General features: G+C 33.5%; 2 protein-coding genes across 2 annotated transcripts in view; one reads left to right on the top strand and one right to left on the bottom strand.

Annotated features, from left to right (window-relative positions):
• Window positions 1-493: 493 nt before the first annotated feature.
• Window positions 494-6,349, bottom strand: Nubp2 (NUBP iron-sulfur cluster assembly factor 2). The gene is made up of 4 exons (XM_089698514.1): window positions 6,126-6,349; window positions 5,333-5,603; window positions 3,661-3,832; window positions 494-1,667 (listed from the first exon to the last, which is right to left on the bottom strand). The coding sequence occupies exons 1-4, from the start codon at window positions 6,339-6,341 to the stop codon at window positions 1,433-1,435; spliced, it is 894 nt and encodes a 297-aa protein (XP_089554640.1). The 5' UTR covers window positions 6,342-6,349; the 3' UTR covers window positions 494-1,432.
• A 477-nt stretch (window positions 6,350-6,826) lies between these two features.
• The window catches only part of tty (tweety), a 60,677-nt gene continuing 50,589 nt past the window's right edge, over window positions 6,827-16,914 (top strand). The window contains exon 1 of the mRNA XM_089698528.1: window positions 6,827-7,123. The gene's annotated coding sequence lies outside the window, so the exon portion shown is untranslated. The remainder of the gene's footprint in view (window positions 7,124-16,914) is intronic.

Here is a 16,914-nt window from a genome sequence, read left to right as displayed (position 1 = left end):
GGTTTTAATGATCATCATGTTAATAAAATTTTTGCACTTACCACATTTAGATTTCAATTTTTCGATTGAAGCCTTCTGAATAATAAAATGAAATTTTCAGGGTAGCTACCTGATAGATAGAGCAAGTTTTTAAAAGCCAAACGGAAAACTTTTTTCATGTGATTTTATTTTTTTACGGGCCCTTGAAGTGGTGAACATACTGGGTAATTTTATCTTTCTTGGCATTTTATTCCTTTTTTTATTCCATTCGAAGATCTAACGATAGTAAATGTTACCATACTGAATTGGCCTATCTTTCAGCTTAGCACATAAAAAAAATCAAGCATCTAGCGCAATAATTCACGTCACCATAAATAAAAATCTCATCGTACTCAGCGATAGGTGAGAAATTGAAAACAATGTCATAACTCCGAAAATACGAAAAATCGCATGACATACATGGGGGTGATTCGGATAGCCCTCTAGGTCTTCTACCTCCCAGCTTCCGTTCATCACTACTTTTTGGGACACCCTGTATAAAAATAGGCTCTTCTAAACAGTCAATAAACATTTAAATTATAAATGTAATCTTCACATGATTGGATATTGAGCAAGATTGCATTTAATAGATATTTAAATATTACAATATAAGTTATTAAATTGAAACAAGTACTTGTGCTTAATTATTTGAAATTATTCATAGTTTAAATTGCCTCAAGTTATAGAGAATATTTTACATGCAGGAATGACAATTTGCAATTTTTTTTTTATCTCTTTGGTTTAAATTTTAAATTAAATATATCGTATAATACAAAAAATCAAATCAGGGTTGGATGTACTAGTATTTTTTTTAAGATAACAATATAATACACGTAACTATGTTCACATAAAATAAAGACAAGATTGTAATAGGAATTGCATGTATTGTACTTAAAACAAAACCAATTAAAATAAGAAGCAACCAAATTACTATACATATGTACATATAATATTGTACTTAAGTCAATAAGAACATATCTTTATAGCCATATTTTTTGAAGTGAAACTTCTTTATCGGGGTTGGAAAAAAATTTAGTGTAACATTTTTTCGTTACACGTGACATTTTTCCGTTACGCGCCATCTTTTTCTTATCCCTACCACGCGTGATTCGACTTATTTCTGTAAAGTTGCATATAGTAAATTATTTTTTGAAAAATTAGGTCATAAAGAAGTTTCACTTCTTACGTGTGTACACTAGTACACGCACACATTTTTTATTGTTTTTACAATTTTATTAACATAATACGTACACATCAACAAAATCTAGGGATATTTTATATTATAATTCTACATAATATAATAATTATTCCATTAACATAATTCTTCATAGATTTATAGATATTTGTAAAATACAATATATCCCTTTTTATTTTATTACATATTACCCTTAACTTAAGCTTATACAACGAAAAATCACGCGCCATTCCGCATTAAACCGCCCAATTGATCCACCAAATTACTAAAAACTTTACTAGTAGTGGATTCAGGTAATTCTGTAACTGCGGCAAAACCCTTCCCAGCGAGTTGCCCCACCCGGGGGTCAATGGGTAATGTCCCCAAGAAGGGAATCTTTGCTAACTCGGCGAGGGATTGTCCCCCGCCGCTAGAGAAAATGTTTGTGCAGTGACTGCATGTGGGACATTCGTAGCTGCAAAGAATTTCATATTATTATTATTAGTATATTTATAATTTATTAAATAGTAAAACTAAGTTTTCTTGCGATCTGTACTTCACTACATAGTATAATAAAACAAAGTCGCTTTCTCTGTCCCTATGTCCCTTTGTATGCTTAAATCTTTAAATCTACGCAACGGATTTTGATGCGGTTTTTTTAATAGATAGAGTGATTCAAGAAGAAGGTTTTAGTATATAATTTATTAGGTTTTAGACAAAGTGGGCGAAGCCGCGGGCGGTAAGCTAGTATATTATAAAGCTGAAGAGTTTTGTTTGAACGCGCTAATCTCAGGAACTACTGGTCCGATTTGAATAATTCTTTCGGTGTTAGATAGCCCATTTAGCGTGTTAAAATAAACAAAAAAACTCTTTAGTTTTATAATATTAGTATAGATGTATAAATTGCACATACATTAATTTGATTGATTGTTACAATAAAAGTACAACATATAATTTTAATAGATTTTAGTGGGTTTGTTTCCCAACTCCCATAAGCGAATTTTTGGAAACTAGCGACCCGCCCCGGCTTCGCACGGGTGCAATGCTGATACTAAATACACTACAGAAAAACTGTGAACGTTGTACATATATAAAAACATAGCGGCCCGCTCCGGCTTCGCACGGGTAAAAAATATACATATATGTATACCCGGGCGGCCGGCCGGTACCGCCGCAAACGCTACGTCCCGCAATTTTTAAATCTGTAATATCTTCGAAAATATTCACTTAAATCATACGGTGTAAAGTGCCATATAGATCTTTATTAAATGAACAATGTATTCAAGGTATTTAATTGGTTAAGGATTAATGCTGTATTGGTGAAAATCGCTTCGAAAATTAGCTATTATTTGTCGTAAAAAGTAAATGACAAAAAAAAGTTATTGTGGGTTATCCATAAGAGATAGACATATACCATCGCGGACTTTTCTGTAGACCTTTTCAATGTGTATAATACTTAGTACATTATTTTGATAAAAATCGTAGGGTTCAGCCTGCGTTTGCAATATAAGCGGAAAAAATGTCATTTTTTACGACATCACATTAGAAACCTCAAAAATAACAGTACTTCTCCACTATTTAATGGATATTATTATACATATAAACCTTCCTCTTGAATCACTCTATCTATTAAAAAAAACCGCATCAAAATCCGTTGCGTAGTTTCAAAGATTTAAGCGTACAAAGGGACATAGGGACATAGGGACATAGGGACAGGGAAAGCGACTTTGTTTTATACTATGTAGTGATGCTTGAAAAGCAGTTTTCTACCCTTTTAGAAACAAGGGAGTATTTTATTTGAACAGTAAAATTTTCTACCTACAGTACTAACTAAGAGCCCATTAGTTGGCATTACATAATTGTACCCATGTATTATGATAGCTGATATTTTTTTTATAAAAAACTAGCTTTCCGCCCGCGGCTTCGCCCGCTGTGTCTTATAAAAAATAATAAATTATATACTACTAGCGGTCCGCCCCGGCTTCGCCCGTGGTACATATTTCGTAATAAAAGGTAGCCTATGTTCTTTCTCAGGGTCTAAAGATGGTCTGTGCCAAATTTCATCAAAATCGGTTAAGAGGTTTATGCGTGAAAACAATACATACATACATACATACATAATTACAAACTTTTCCTCTTTATAATATTAGTATAGAAAACCTCCCTCTTGAAACACTATCTATAAAAAAACCGCATCAAAATCCGTTGCGTAGTTTAAAGATTTAAGCATACATAGGACAAAAGCGACTTTGTTTTATACTATGTACTAGTGGTCCGCCCCGGCTTCGCCCGTGGTACCTACATGTTTAAACTATCCTATCTCTAAGTTGGATCGAACTAGACATGGTGTGCGAACTTTATTATAATCGGTTAAGTGGTTTAGGAGTCCATTGAGGACAAACATTGTGACACGAGATTCATATACAATTAAGAAAATAGATGATAATTAATTTTAATTTAACACTTACCCGCTCATATTCTCAATAATACCCATAATTGGTATACCAGTCTTCCTGCAGAAGGTGATTTCCTTCCTCACATCCTCGATGGCTACTTCCTGTGGTGTGGTCACCAGGATAGCGGAACTGTGCTGCACTTGACGAAGGTTCTCCATTACTGTGATGTGCTCGTCTGATGTACCTGATTAATATTTAATAAGTTTTCATTTCATGATTAGGTCTTTAACCGTAGTAGTATTTTTAATCTATACTAATATTATAAAGCTGAAGAGTTTGTTTGTTTGAACGTCCTAATCTCAAGAACCGATTTAAAAAATTCCTATTGGTAATCCTATTGGTCTGATTTAAAAAATTCTTTTGGTGTTGGATAGCCCATTTATCGAGGAAGGCTATAGGCTATATATGATCACGCTAAGACCAACAGAAGCGGAGCCACACGGGTGAAACCGCGGAGCGCAGCTAGTGTGAAATATGTATGTTTGTCCTGCACATCACAATTTATTTATCTTTATAAATACCGATTTATAGCACTAAGATTGCACTATATTAAAATTGTTACATGTAGTTATGTCAATTATTACTGTTAATTTTTTTTACCATGATAAGATCATGCACATTAATATAAAACAGCAAAAACAAATGAAATTTACTTTTAAAATCTACATTGAATTAAAAATCAACTTATAACACCTATGTCTTCACAATGCAGATCGAAGTTCTAGATTAACAATAATCAAAAATTATAATAACGGAAACTTAAATTCTAACTCAGAAAAGCCCCTTCCTCATTCCAATGTGCCTGTGCAAACAACCTCCTCAGTACTTTTTCATGAACACCATAACAACATAAACAGTAGCTTTAATAAATAAAATGGTTGTCTGTAAAGTCGGTTTACTGACGATAGTTAGATTGAAAAGGGGGGAATATTGTAGGTGCTGTGCTGACGCAGGATTTTCGGCCGCGTCGCACAGTCACATAGCGTCGCCCTCAGTTGTCCCGTAACTCTCGCCACCGACCCACGTATTGTAGTTAATAAATTAAAATAGTATATTTTTTGTGTAATTTAGAAGAAATATAAAATTTAATTGGCCGCTATCTTTAATTTCATCTCCCTACACACAGCTACACTAAATTGGTGACCCCGACGTGATCTCGACCGACGTTCAGATCTATCGACGTAATATATCGACGTGAGTGTGTAGTAGGGAGAATAAATATTCAAAATTAATATATAAATATATATACGGACAACTCAAGAAGAAACTACAGGGCGGTGGCAGCGGTAAAATTTAAATAAATAAATAAAATTTAATAACACATAAAATCTACATATAAAAATTTAATATCACCAATTTAGTGTAGCTGTGTGTAGGGAGATGAAATTAAAGATAGCGGCCAATTAAATTTTATATTTCTTCTAAATTACACAAAAAAATATACTATTTTAATTTATTAACTACAATACGTGGGTCGGTGGCGAGAGTTACGGGACAACTGAGGGCGACGCTATGTGACTGTGCGACGCGGCCGAAAATCCTGTGTGAGCACAGCACCTACAAAGCCTTACATGGAACGCCTCAGAGCGAGGTAACGCCGCATGAGTCATATTTTTTCGTGCGTGGAGCCGGCGTTATCGAATTATAAGACGTTGTCACGTCAATAAATAATTCAGAACTTTACCTGGTGGAGTATCAATAACAAGAAAGTCCAGTTCTTGCCAACAAACATCTTCTAGAAACTGTTTAATCATAGATGTCTTCTTCGGTCCTCTCCACACTACAGCATCATTCCTTGAGTTCAATAGAAACCCAATAGACATGACACCAAGCCTCTGTTCCTTATCCAAGTATACTGGGATCCAGCCTTCTGGACCCTGGTGGATGTTATGGTCTTCCAAATTTAAGATATAGGGAATACTGGGACCACACAAGTCTATGTCTAGGAGACCAATCTGGAATGTAGACTTCAAAATGAATAGTGTTTATTTTAAGAGAAATATGTAGGTATTTATTACTATAAGGGCTGATTTTTCAAACCTTGGTTAAAACTTATTCGTCGAATTATGTATAATACTATTAAAACGTATTCTAATTGCCTGTATTTGACAGTTTACGTGACATTTTAATATTATCGTGTAATACTTTATTGGACGGATAAGTTTTATCCAAGCATTGAAAAATCAGCCCTCTAAAATAAATAACTAGCCGCTCGTCGTGGCTGTCCAGACTAAGTGTAAATGACTCGACAAAAATGTAGCTAATAGCTATCTGCTGGTGAAAGAATTTTTAAAATCGGAACAGTAATGTTTGTGTGAACCATTACAAAAAAAAAAAAAATAATAATAAAACGTTTCCTGTTTCCTAATACTAGTTTAGATTTTTGGTACAAAAACATTATTTTCAATCGTAAGTACAAGCGTAGTAGCGAGATATCTGATATACCTTAAAATCAAATTAGATAAGAATTTACTAACCTTAAATCCCTTTTCTTTAAGTGTTAGAGCCAATTGTGTGCTAACTGTAGATTTACCAACACCACCTTTGCCCGATAACACTAAAATTACTTGTTTCACTTGTTCCAACATTTTATTACAGTAATTAGAATTTAGAATCAAATTTAACAAGTCAAAAACAAAAAACAAATGAAAAATTTGTATTCTACTTTTAAAAGTTACGATAAGGGTTACCATATACGGTTTTAAAATCAGCCAAGTATTTTTTTAGTTAAAAGATGTAAATAAAATTCAAAATTGGAATTAAAATTCGAATATTGGAAAGTTTAAATTGTAAGTAAATTTGCGTTTAATTTTCAAAGGAGGATCTGATTTTTAAAGCAAGTAATTTATAGTTTATTTTGTTATTGAAATTATTATAGTAAAGTATGTTACCGAAAGTGGGTAAACATTAAAAACTGGCAAGCTTTGGGACTGACATTGACATTCTCAATTAAATAACCAAATGTTGCTAACATTAATAAATATTAAATATTAAGTCACCGTAATGGTTTTAATTTATTTAAATTTTGTATTATGTTAAGGACGAAATAAAAAAATATTGAGAAGTAAAATTGATATTCAATATAATTAAAATTTAACTTAATTAATTGCTAATTTATATAAACAACATTCGTATAGGAAAATATGACAGCGCTTGCGCTAAATACAAGACACTAGGCTCAGCGTGAGTGGCGCCGTCTTGTTATTTTTTCAGTTTTCTATAGATTTCTTGAGTTGTGGTTGTATGTTGTGTGCCGGTTCCGTTGTATAGAGATGCTATTTTTTCTGCATTTTATAAAGGATTATAGGACGTTTTGTGACATAAAAAGTTTGTGATACTGTTCATTTGTTATTATTTCATTTAAAAATAGTGATTTGCGTGTGTTGGTGTATTTATTTGCGTAAATCTTGAGTGGTTGTGCAAGATTTCGTGCTCTTCGAGATTTTGTGTAATATAACTAGAGAAGTCTCTCGAGGTAATTCTTTTTTTATTTAATTGTGGATTTATGTAATAGTACGACTTAGTAAAGCTTATGTGTTTATTTTAAATATCAATGTTTCTACCATGCGGGCGTGTTGCCGACTCGCTCGGCCCACCCCTCGCAAGACGAATGTATATTAAATGGGATTAGGCAATTGTGAATTTGAAAGCACACGGAATCAATAACAGCCTTTATTTCTCATTCCTAATTTGAAAAGGTTAATTTTAAACAAAATAACGTTGAAATAAAATGAACCGAAATTATTGGTATCGGCGATATTTTCGATTTAAAAATGGAAGGTTCCTACTCTTATTTTATAGTGTACTAGAGGTCCGCCCCGGCTTCGCCCGTGGTACATATTTCGCAATAAAAGGTAGCCTATGTCCTTTCTCAGGTATCAAAATATCTCCATACCAAATTTCATGCAAATTGGTTCAGCAGTTTAGGCGTGATTGAGTAACAGACAGACAGACAGAGTTACTTTCGCATTTATAATATAAGTATGGATGTAGTATTTGTACAAACATAATGATGGTTTTTCTAGTGTAGATAAAACAATAATATAATCTATGTATTGATAAATATGAGGAAACAATCAATTTATAAGAATGATTAAAATATGTAGATAAGATTTTAGTGTTTAAGTTCTCATTAAAAACTACTATTGTAAGTACCTACATTTTACTAAATTAATAACATAAAAAGCATGCATTTTCTGTCTTCTAAATAAAATGGTTATATTTTTATCAAGATGAGTTCAAGTTCACGCTTGGGGTTGGCTTTAGTTAACTGCCGCACGAATTTGTTGGAAATATTTATATTTTTAGTTAGCTAGGTAATGTAAGATTGTAATTCCAAAATATTATCGTTAGGAAACTTGTAGTTTTTTAGTTATTAATTTTTAAAGTTAATAATTTTTTGTGCGAAAAAAGTGCATTTATCCGTTTTGTTGTGCAAAAAAGCGGACCAAGACGTTCCATTTCACTGTACTGTGACTTTACGCTGCGGCCGGCGAGTGCCAAAAGCGATTTTAGGGCGATTCCTACTCAAACAAAAAAAAATCTACGTAGGTAGGTTAAAAAACTATTAAACTTTTATTTTTAATATCCAAATAGGTAGCGAGGAGCGAAGCGACGAGCGTGTTAGGTTTACTCTTGAACTGCCAGAAGCGACTTTAGGGCGATTCCCACTCAAATAAAAAAAACTACGTAGGTTTTCACAACTTGTTTGTATTGCACGCCTCATAAGCGAAGCGTTGAGGTGGGTACTACTGTCACTTCGCTCAAAACATCTGATTTTTCAAACTTAAAATGTCTTTATGTATCATACATTGCACTTGTAAGATAATACATACACACACATATTAAGAAAAAACACTATTTTTAACGTTCATGATATTTTTGATGTCATTTTTGTTATTTAAACTAGTTAAAAAACAGTTTAAAAAAGTTCTGTCTTGGACGTCCGTGTGTCTGTATGTGCGGATCCTTTTTCTTGTTAACACGATAGCGACCGAAATACTTTACTAATCGAGTCTTTTTTTTTCTCTTACGCTTGAGTATGCTCAGGAATAGAACCCTTTCATTTTTCAGGGTCTGATTCGATGTGGTTTAATTGTTATTAAATAAACAAAAATAATAATTAATAAATATTTATTAAAAAAAATTATGAGGCGTGCACTTTTGGATTTTCCAAATTATTTTATTTATGTATCGTAAAATTTTTGTTACACCAATTCCATACATTTTGAGGTTAGAATAGGAAAATTGATTTTTCTCCAAAACTATTGGTTTCCTAACTTTCCCCTTTTGGTGGGAGGGTCCCCCCCTCCTCCCCCCCATCCCCCACCCACAAAAAACCTATAATACGTGCGGCAGTTCTCTAAAGAAACCCCATTTTTAATTATATTTATTTAAATCTTAATACATATATATAGTTATAAATCTCGTGTCACAATGTTTGTCCTCAATGGACTCCTAAACCACTTAACCGATTATAATAAAATTTGCACACCATGTGCAGTTCGATCCAACTTGAGAGATAGGATAGTTTAAACATGTAGGTACCACGGGCGAAGCTGGGGCGGACCACTTGTATATTATAATTACTTATAGTATTATTTAAATGAATGAAATTAATGACCATCAGCTAGGTCACAAAAAAAGATTTTTCATACCATTAAAATATTATTATTTAAAAATAAGTGTTGCAAGTAGTTAGTTCATTATATTAATTATATTAAAAATAGTGTTTTACTCTAAATGTAAATGAGATGGTATCAGCATGGGGGTTACATTATTTATAGAGGCTTAGTCATGTTACTGCATGTGGGGTGCGTATAGATCTATTTATTTTTTAATTTATTTCTTAATGTATGAAAAATAAATTTTAAAGTTAATTGTTCATTGTATTGGTGTATTGATTTCCTTGATGGAGACATTTTTGTGATTTAGAGCCATTTCAAATTTTTATTAGTTGGTTAAAATATTTTTAGCATAACTATGTTAATACGGCTGTTTTTGGTAAGTAAACATCCTACGCACAATATATGTTAAGGATGACTATAGATTATGACTCCACTACATAGTATAAAACGAAGTCTCTCTCTCTGTCCCTATGTCCCTTTGTATGCTTAAATCTTTAAAACTATGCAAAGGATTATGATGCGGTTTTCTTTCATAGATAGAGTGATTCAAGAGGAAGGTTTTAGTATATAATTTACTAGATTTTAAACAAAGCGGGCGAAGCCGCGGGCGGAAAGCTAGTTTAAGATATTTAACTAATCTTGTGAATGTGTCTAATAGTATAGGTATCAATACATTTTAATTACTGTATACAATAAAAGTGGGTCATTTTTTGCTGAAAAATGTTTAATTAATTACTTATTTAATATCTTTTTATGTGCGTTTATGTGAATTAAGTAAATATTTAATGTTTTAATTTCAAGTATTCTTACTTATCATAGGTTATCGTCAACAGAAAGGTATCAAAATTGGAATTTAAAAAAGAAATCAAATTTTTTCATCAAAAATGTTTTTCGTAAAATTTTTTTTTTCAAACGAACTAATCATACAAGCTTACATTAGAAATCGAATCCCGTTCCCTAGAGGCATAAATCACGGCGGTGGTATACCTATTATTGGATGCGTCCAGCTGTTGAACACGCGGTCAATTCGAATATCATTACTATTAATTATATTTGTAGTTTATTTATTGCGCCTCTGTGGTTTGAATTATGACGGAGCTTTGATGTACTTGGAAGTTAAAATGATAAAGGAAATTTAACGGTTGCTCTCCTTATCGTATTAATCGATAAAATCGCATTCAAAAAGTTAGTAGGTATTTCTATAATCTTATAATATATATAAATCTCGTGTCACAATGTTTGTCCTCAATGGACTCCTAAACCACTTAACCGATTATAATAAAATTCGCACACCATGTGCAGTTCGATCCAACTTGAGAGATAGGATAGTTTAAACATGTAGGTACCACGGGCGAAGCCGGGGCGGACCGCTAGTAGGATATATATTTCGATAATATTTCAAAAACTAAATTAGTCAGTAATTCGATTAATTTCCTGATTAGATCATAAAATACCTATTTAAAAGTGAAATCGTGAAGGTGAATCAGTCAATTTGTACAAAATAATTTTTCACGCTATATTTTTCTGTCCACTATTGGTATTTAAGGGGATTCTCTGCGTCCGCTTCCCTATTTGCTGTAACCCCTAATATTTCTATCGCTCCCCCGTCAAAACTTCCCCAAAAGAGCAATTAAGAATAATTATAGTTTTATCATTATCAACGCCCCATGTTACATTAAAATTTTAATTAAAGAAGTACCTAATTGTCTAGTTTTTATAACCCGTGTAAAATTCAATGTTCAACAAGTCGATAATGATAGTAATTTCTATATTATAAGGTTATGTTTTAGCTGGTTTTACTCATGAATTTACAATATTATATGTACATAAAAAATTCGATAATCATTTCGTACATTACATTCTTAATGAGAAATTATAATCTGGATTCTAGGACACCTGTTATTTATACCGTATTAGGCAATTTGTTTCCTCGTCACCTAAACGTGTTAATCTCTGAAAATACTCCTGGATTGTCATTTGCTTTTAATCCAAATTCCAATTGATAGACTTATAGAGCAAGCGAAGCAAGCTATACCCCGTGATGGAAAATGCTAGAAGTATTGCAGAAAAAGAAATGGCTAGTATAATTGCTCACGGATAAATATACCACAGTCCCCGACGTAATATAAAGTAGCTCTCATAATGCACCCCTTGCCCCAATGCAGTTATAGCCCCCGCCCAGCAGCGGCCTAATGGTGCTTGCAATTTGCACCGCGTCTTAACAACTCTTGACCCATTCTGGAAAATACTGGAAACAATTTGGCAGCCTATTTTGTGTAGCTTTGCGGCTTTTAGAAATACATTATTTTAGGTATACCTTTACATCCAGTACCAGGACAGTTCGTTTTCCCCAATTTTATGACTATGAGAACGTTATATTATCCTAAACTTTAGAATTTACTGATTTGACTGATTACTGGAATCTTTAATATCCAAGTCCACAAGCAGTGCAAAATGCGTTTCAGTTTATTTTTTTATAGAAGATATAATGTAGCTGTATTCACAGAATTTATAGGGTTACATTGTAATTTGTAGGTAACTTCATTAAGCCATACACAATTGTTTATTATCTAAAATGAAAAAAAATATTAGACAAATATGATACATATTTTCCTAAAGGGGTTTATGCTCGATACTGTACGGATTAAAATAGTCCAATCCTGGAAAACAATTCAACGAATTTCATTCCCGGCACTTCCCGTATCGTATTTCCTGTACAGGTTAGTGACGTAAATCGTAATACAAATCGAAATCATTGGATTGCGTTTACGTAAGATCTCATCGGAATTACTTCGGCTCAATTCTGGTGTTTATATCGAATGGAATCCAATCAAAGCCCCTCTCGATTGTGACTGATTTGTCACTACAATGCTTCGCGAGATTGCCAAGCGAACAAGACAGACTTGAGGGAGAAGTCCCTGGTTTGTAATTATGTTTTTTTGGATATTGGAAAGTCAAGTTATTTCATTTTAACTTATCAAGATAGACAGGCGGTCTAGCTTTTTCTCTGAAAAGTGTGGAATTTTTTAGGCTGGGTATAAAAGCTCAGATTCAAGTGCTGCTAGGGTTCCAAAGTACACTCATTCGTCGTCTGCAATGAGAATGTAGTAAGATAGAACAATTTACAAAATTTATAACTTATACTTATTTATGTTTTGTGGGTTTGCTTCAAATCAAATTCCAATAGGAAAGTGAATCAAAGATTGCCTTTATTTATTACAAAATTGTTATGGACAAAATAATACTGTAGAATTAATTGAGTTTATAACTTTTGAGTGATTCAACTAACTGCCCATTAATTGGGACAAGCCAAATAACTGTACCAAATGTATTTGTTATTTTTTATGAAACGTATTAATAATATCGCTTGAAAGTAAATTGATTTCAAGAAATTGAATTTTTATTTTTATACCAGAATGTGATAAATAGCAATTGGCATAAAAAATAATTAAACATTACCTAAAGTAGGTTACACCTTGAATTATTATGTGAATGCGCTGGTCTGACCTTATCTATGAAATTAATAGTTTTTTGTTTTACTGGAGAGACGAAGTTATGCGCCTTAACTAGTTGTATAATGTAGCGACATTTGCAATTGCACAATTTTAATTGATGATAAGTGGCACTTGAATAAAAATATCTATTGTTTTATAACTAGCTGTAGTATGCGGATTCACCTGCTATTATACAATTGCACGCCTCATAAGCGAAGCGTTGAGGTGGGTACTACTGTCACTTCGCGCAAAACATCTGATTTTTCAAACTTAAAATGTCTTTATGTATCATACATTGCACTTGTAAGATAATACATACACACACATATTAAGAAAAAACACTATTTTTAACGTTCATGATATTTTTGATGTCATTTTTGTTATTTAAACTAGTTAAAAAACAGTTTAAAAAAGTTCTGTCTTGGACGTCCGTGTGTCTGTATGTGCGGATCCTTTTTCTTGTTAACACGATAGCGACCGAAATACTTTACTAATCGAGTCTTTTTTTTAGGGTTCCGTAGCCAAAATGGCAAAAACGGAACCCTTATAGTTTCGTCATGTCCGTCTGTCCGTCTGTCCGTCTGTCCGTCTGTCACAGCCGATTTACTCGGAAACTATAAGTACTACAGTGATGAAATTTGATGGGAATATGTGTTGTATGAACCGCTACAAAAATATGACACTAAATAGTAAAAAAAAGAATTGGGGGTGGGGCCCCCCATACATGTAACTGAGGGATGAAATTTTTTTTTTCGATGTACATACCCGTGTGGGGTATCAATGGAAAGGTCTTTTAAAATGATATAAAGTTTTCTAAAAAACATTTTTCTTAAAGTGAACGGTTTTTGAGATATCAGCTCTCAAAGTCGTAAAAAGTATGTCCCCCCCCCTCTATTTTTATAACTACGGGGTATAAAATTCTAAAAAAAATAGAGGTGATGCATGCTAATTAACTCTTTCAACGATTTTTGGTTTGATCAAAGTATCTCTTATAGTTTTTGAGATAGGTTGATTTAACTGTAATTTATTATATTTGCTGCTACGGAACCCTTTGTGCGCGAGCCCGACTCGCACTTGGCCGGTTTTTTTCTCTTACGCTTGAGTATGCTCAGGAATAGAACCCTTTCATTTTTCAGGGTCTGATTCGATGTGGTTTAATTGTTAATAAATAAACAAAAATAATAATTAATAAATATTTATTAAAAAAAAATTATGAGGCGTGCACTTTTGGATTTTCCAAATTATTTATTATTTACTAGCGGTCCGCCCCGGCTTTGCCCGTGGTACATGTTTACGTTTTCTCTCCATAAGAACCATCCTCGTACTTCAAGGAATATGATAAAAATAATTATCCAAATCGGTCGAGCTATTCACGCGTGATGCCGTGACCAAGGAAAATATGGATTCATTGTTATATATGTATATAGAGATTTTATAATAAAATAACATTTAACAATGTCAAGAATTGATTAGAATATAAAAATTAGGTTAATAGTTTGGTAGATTACCGCGTTGAAAGAACAAACTTTATGTTGGTTAACAACTAAACTATTTTAATTAACGATTAGCATATAGGGTATTTATATTTTAATTGGCTGTTAATAATTAACAGAGCAATATTATTAGTGGCACAAAATTTGCTGCATTGTTTAGGTTTAGTTTCTAGACGTAACAAATATTGAAATTTATCAAGTACTAAAACATACTTTAGCAAATTATGCTCACAAACCTTTTTCTGTGGAAATTTGGACGCATTTTCATTGTCGAGACCCAGATGAAAATGCATATTCAGTCTATTTTAGAGATTTTCGGAACCGACCGCGACCACAGCCGCGAGAGGGAAACAGACAGAAGGCTTTATTTTTGAAAATTTATATTATAATTGAAATATTAAAGAATATAGTCGATCGGTCTTTGATGATAATAATTGATTGATTGGTCTGAATATTTTATGATTTTTTTTAATTTCTTTTACAAAGTAACACAATAAACGCGTGATTCTATAGTTGCAATACAAAGTGCATAATGCACTTGCATTTGTTATCTCTTATCGGCGATGTGGGCGGAATGCGTCCCGTTCCATGTGATAGTGTGTACAAAGTATTGTTTGTTCGTTTGTTTAGGTACTTATACCTATGTGAATGTGACTATTGGCAACTTCAGCGTGCTGGCTAATAGTTTAATGAAAATTTCCTTTTTAATCTCGAGCGTTGTGTGTGTTTGTACTTGTTTGAAAAGTATTACCTTGCTAATACTAACTAGTTAATTTCGTTCAGTATATTATGGATGTGTAGGTAGTGTAGTATTTTAATATAAGTACTTACGAATACGTCCTGACATTTTCTTCCATATCAACTAATAATATATTGTTTTGAAGTCGATAGTTAACGAGTTCGTAAATAACATTTTAAACGAACTCAAATTTTAATTTAATACTCTGTTAGCAACAGAACAATCAAGATGTCCGCCGCGCCGTCTAAAATTACTGGCCATATTTATTCCGGCCGCCATTACATCTGTCACTTTGCGCGCCATAAACGCACGGGAAGCACAACGAAATCATAGACAATAATCCGACCGGACGCTGGGTGCAACGTCGCTTCCGCGTGATAGCACCAAATACGTCGACACGTGGTTATTGGTAGTTGTTAGGGCCACCTCACACACGAAGAATTCCAATCAATACCCGCGGCCTCGTCATTAAAGCTCGACGGAACACAGTGGAGTTTTACCGTCTCCTTCCTCGGGTGTCGTGCCTATCTATGCAAGATTTCAGCACTTAAAAAGAGAGACGCCTCGCACAGGATGCTTGAAGCTGAAGGATTGATGCATAGTGACTGCAGTCTTCTACGATAAGCTGCAAATGCAAGTGTATTACAGTCTTCAACGTACTGAACAAGTTACATTGCGACTGATTTGCGGCCTTTTCAAGCTGTTGACTATCGCCTCAATAATAATGAATCCTAATCCAAAAACTGCAAACAGATTTCTAGTATTCTACTTATGAGAAAAGCTTGTCAGTAAACAATCGAAGGATTCGAAGATTGGTGCTTATCGTAGATAGAAGAACATTATTAAATTACGGGCTATATGACTGTAGAGCGGTCCGTGAGTTCCGTCTCTATTGATTGATTGCTGTCTGAGAGGTCCGTGTGAGTCGGCCCTTAGTTGAGTTAGGAAGTTTTGGCCGCGTATAAGGAATGGAAATGATGGATAATTCTTTTGACGGGTTTGGGCCGGTTAATGAATAATTTAACGACATGTCGCATGTCGGAGTATCGGAGTATAAAAGTGAAACCCTAATGTGGGTGTAGTTCTTATTGTTTTATTTATTATGACTTGCAGGCAAAGTTGGTTGAACCTCGAAACAACATAAGATCTTTCTCATTTTCGCGGTTTTCTTTAAGTTATTCTGCTATTCGGCTGTGATAAAATGAACAAATTAACGATCATTAAAGTAAGCTTTGTCCATCCTTTCTTGAGTTTTAGAGCCAGCGCGCACGAGCAACTTTGTCTCCGCAACTATTTTGTCTCCGCAACTATTTTGTCTCTCCACCCATGGGCTAGTATGAAAGTGCGCGCACGTAGCGACGCAACTCCCCATACAATTGATGGGAGAGACAAAATAGTTGCGGAGACAAAGTTGCTCGTGCGCGCCTGCTCTAAAACGTAAGAATTCATAATCTTTATAGATACAGATGTTTTTAATGTATGCCATTAACGCATCTTTAATTAAATGGTATAAAGACACAAACACAGGTTTCTATTCAAGAAAAACAAATGTGTAATGCATTACGACATCTGTCTTATTTACTGGCATTTAAAGATAACTAACTTATAATAAAATTACATCAGAAGTTGCTCACAATAATTTTAATTAATGCCTATATTAAGTATCCTTGAATCGAATATAATTTGTTGGTAATAAGCGTGAATTAAATGAGTTATTGGCTTGATAATGATGAGTAATGTTCGCGTCAATAAATGATGATACGAAATTAACAGTGTCACTGTGCAGTGGGTAATGGGAAGTAGAATTTGTATTTATTTTGTGGTTTTCCTTAAGCTGATGTTTAATTAATATATTCATAATAATTAGCAGTTCTAGCAACCGAATTCGATGTCGTATGAGTCTTCTAATGACG

This window comes from Colias philodice, chromosome 8 (genome assembly GCF_061535455.1).
Source record: "Colias philodice isolate Cphi_HAF_F1 chromosome 8, ilColPhil1 Martin Lab GWU primary, whole genome shotgun sequence".
In the NCBI taxonomy this organism is placed as follows: Eukaryota; Metazoa; Arthropoda; class Insecta; order Lepidoptera; family Pieridae; genus Colias; species Colias philodice.
Note: the sequence above shows the minus strand (reverse complement) of the source record. Positions and strands in the feature narration are given on the sequence as shown.

Excerpts from the sequence above, each read along its gene's own strand:
- Nubp2 (XM_089698514.1), bottom strand. The coding sequence starts at position 6,341 with ATGGTAACCCTTATCGTAACTTTTAAAAGTAGAATACAAATTTTTCAT. Across the intron at positions 5,604-6,125 it reads TTAAAGAAAAGGGATTTAAG|ATTGGTCTCCTAGACATAGA; the intron begins GTTAGTAAATTC and ends TCTACATTCCAG. Across the intron at positions 3,833-5,332 it reads TGTTATTGATACTCCACCAG|GTACATCAGACGAGCACATC; the intron begins GTAAAGTTCTGA and ends AATATTAATCAG.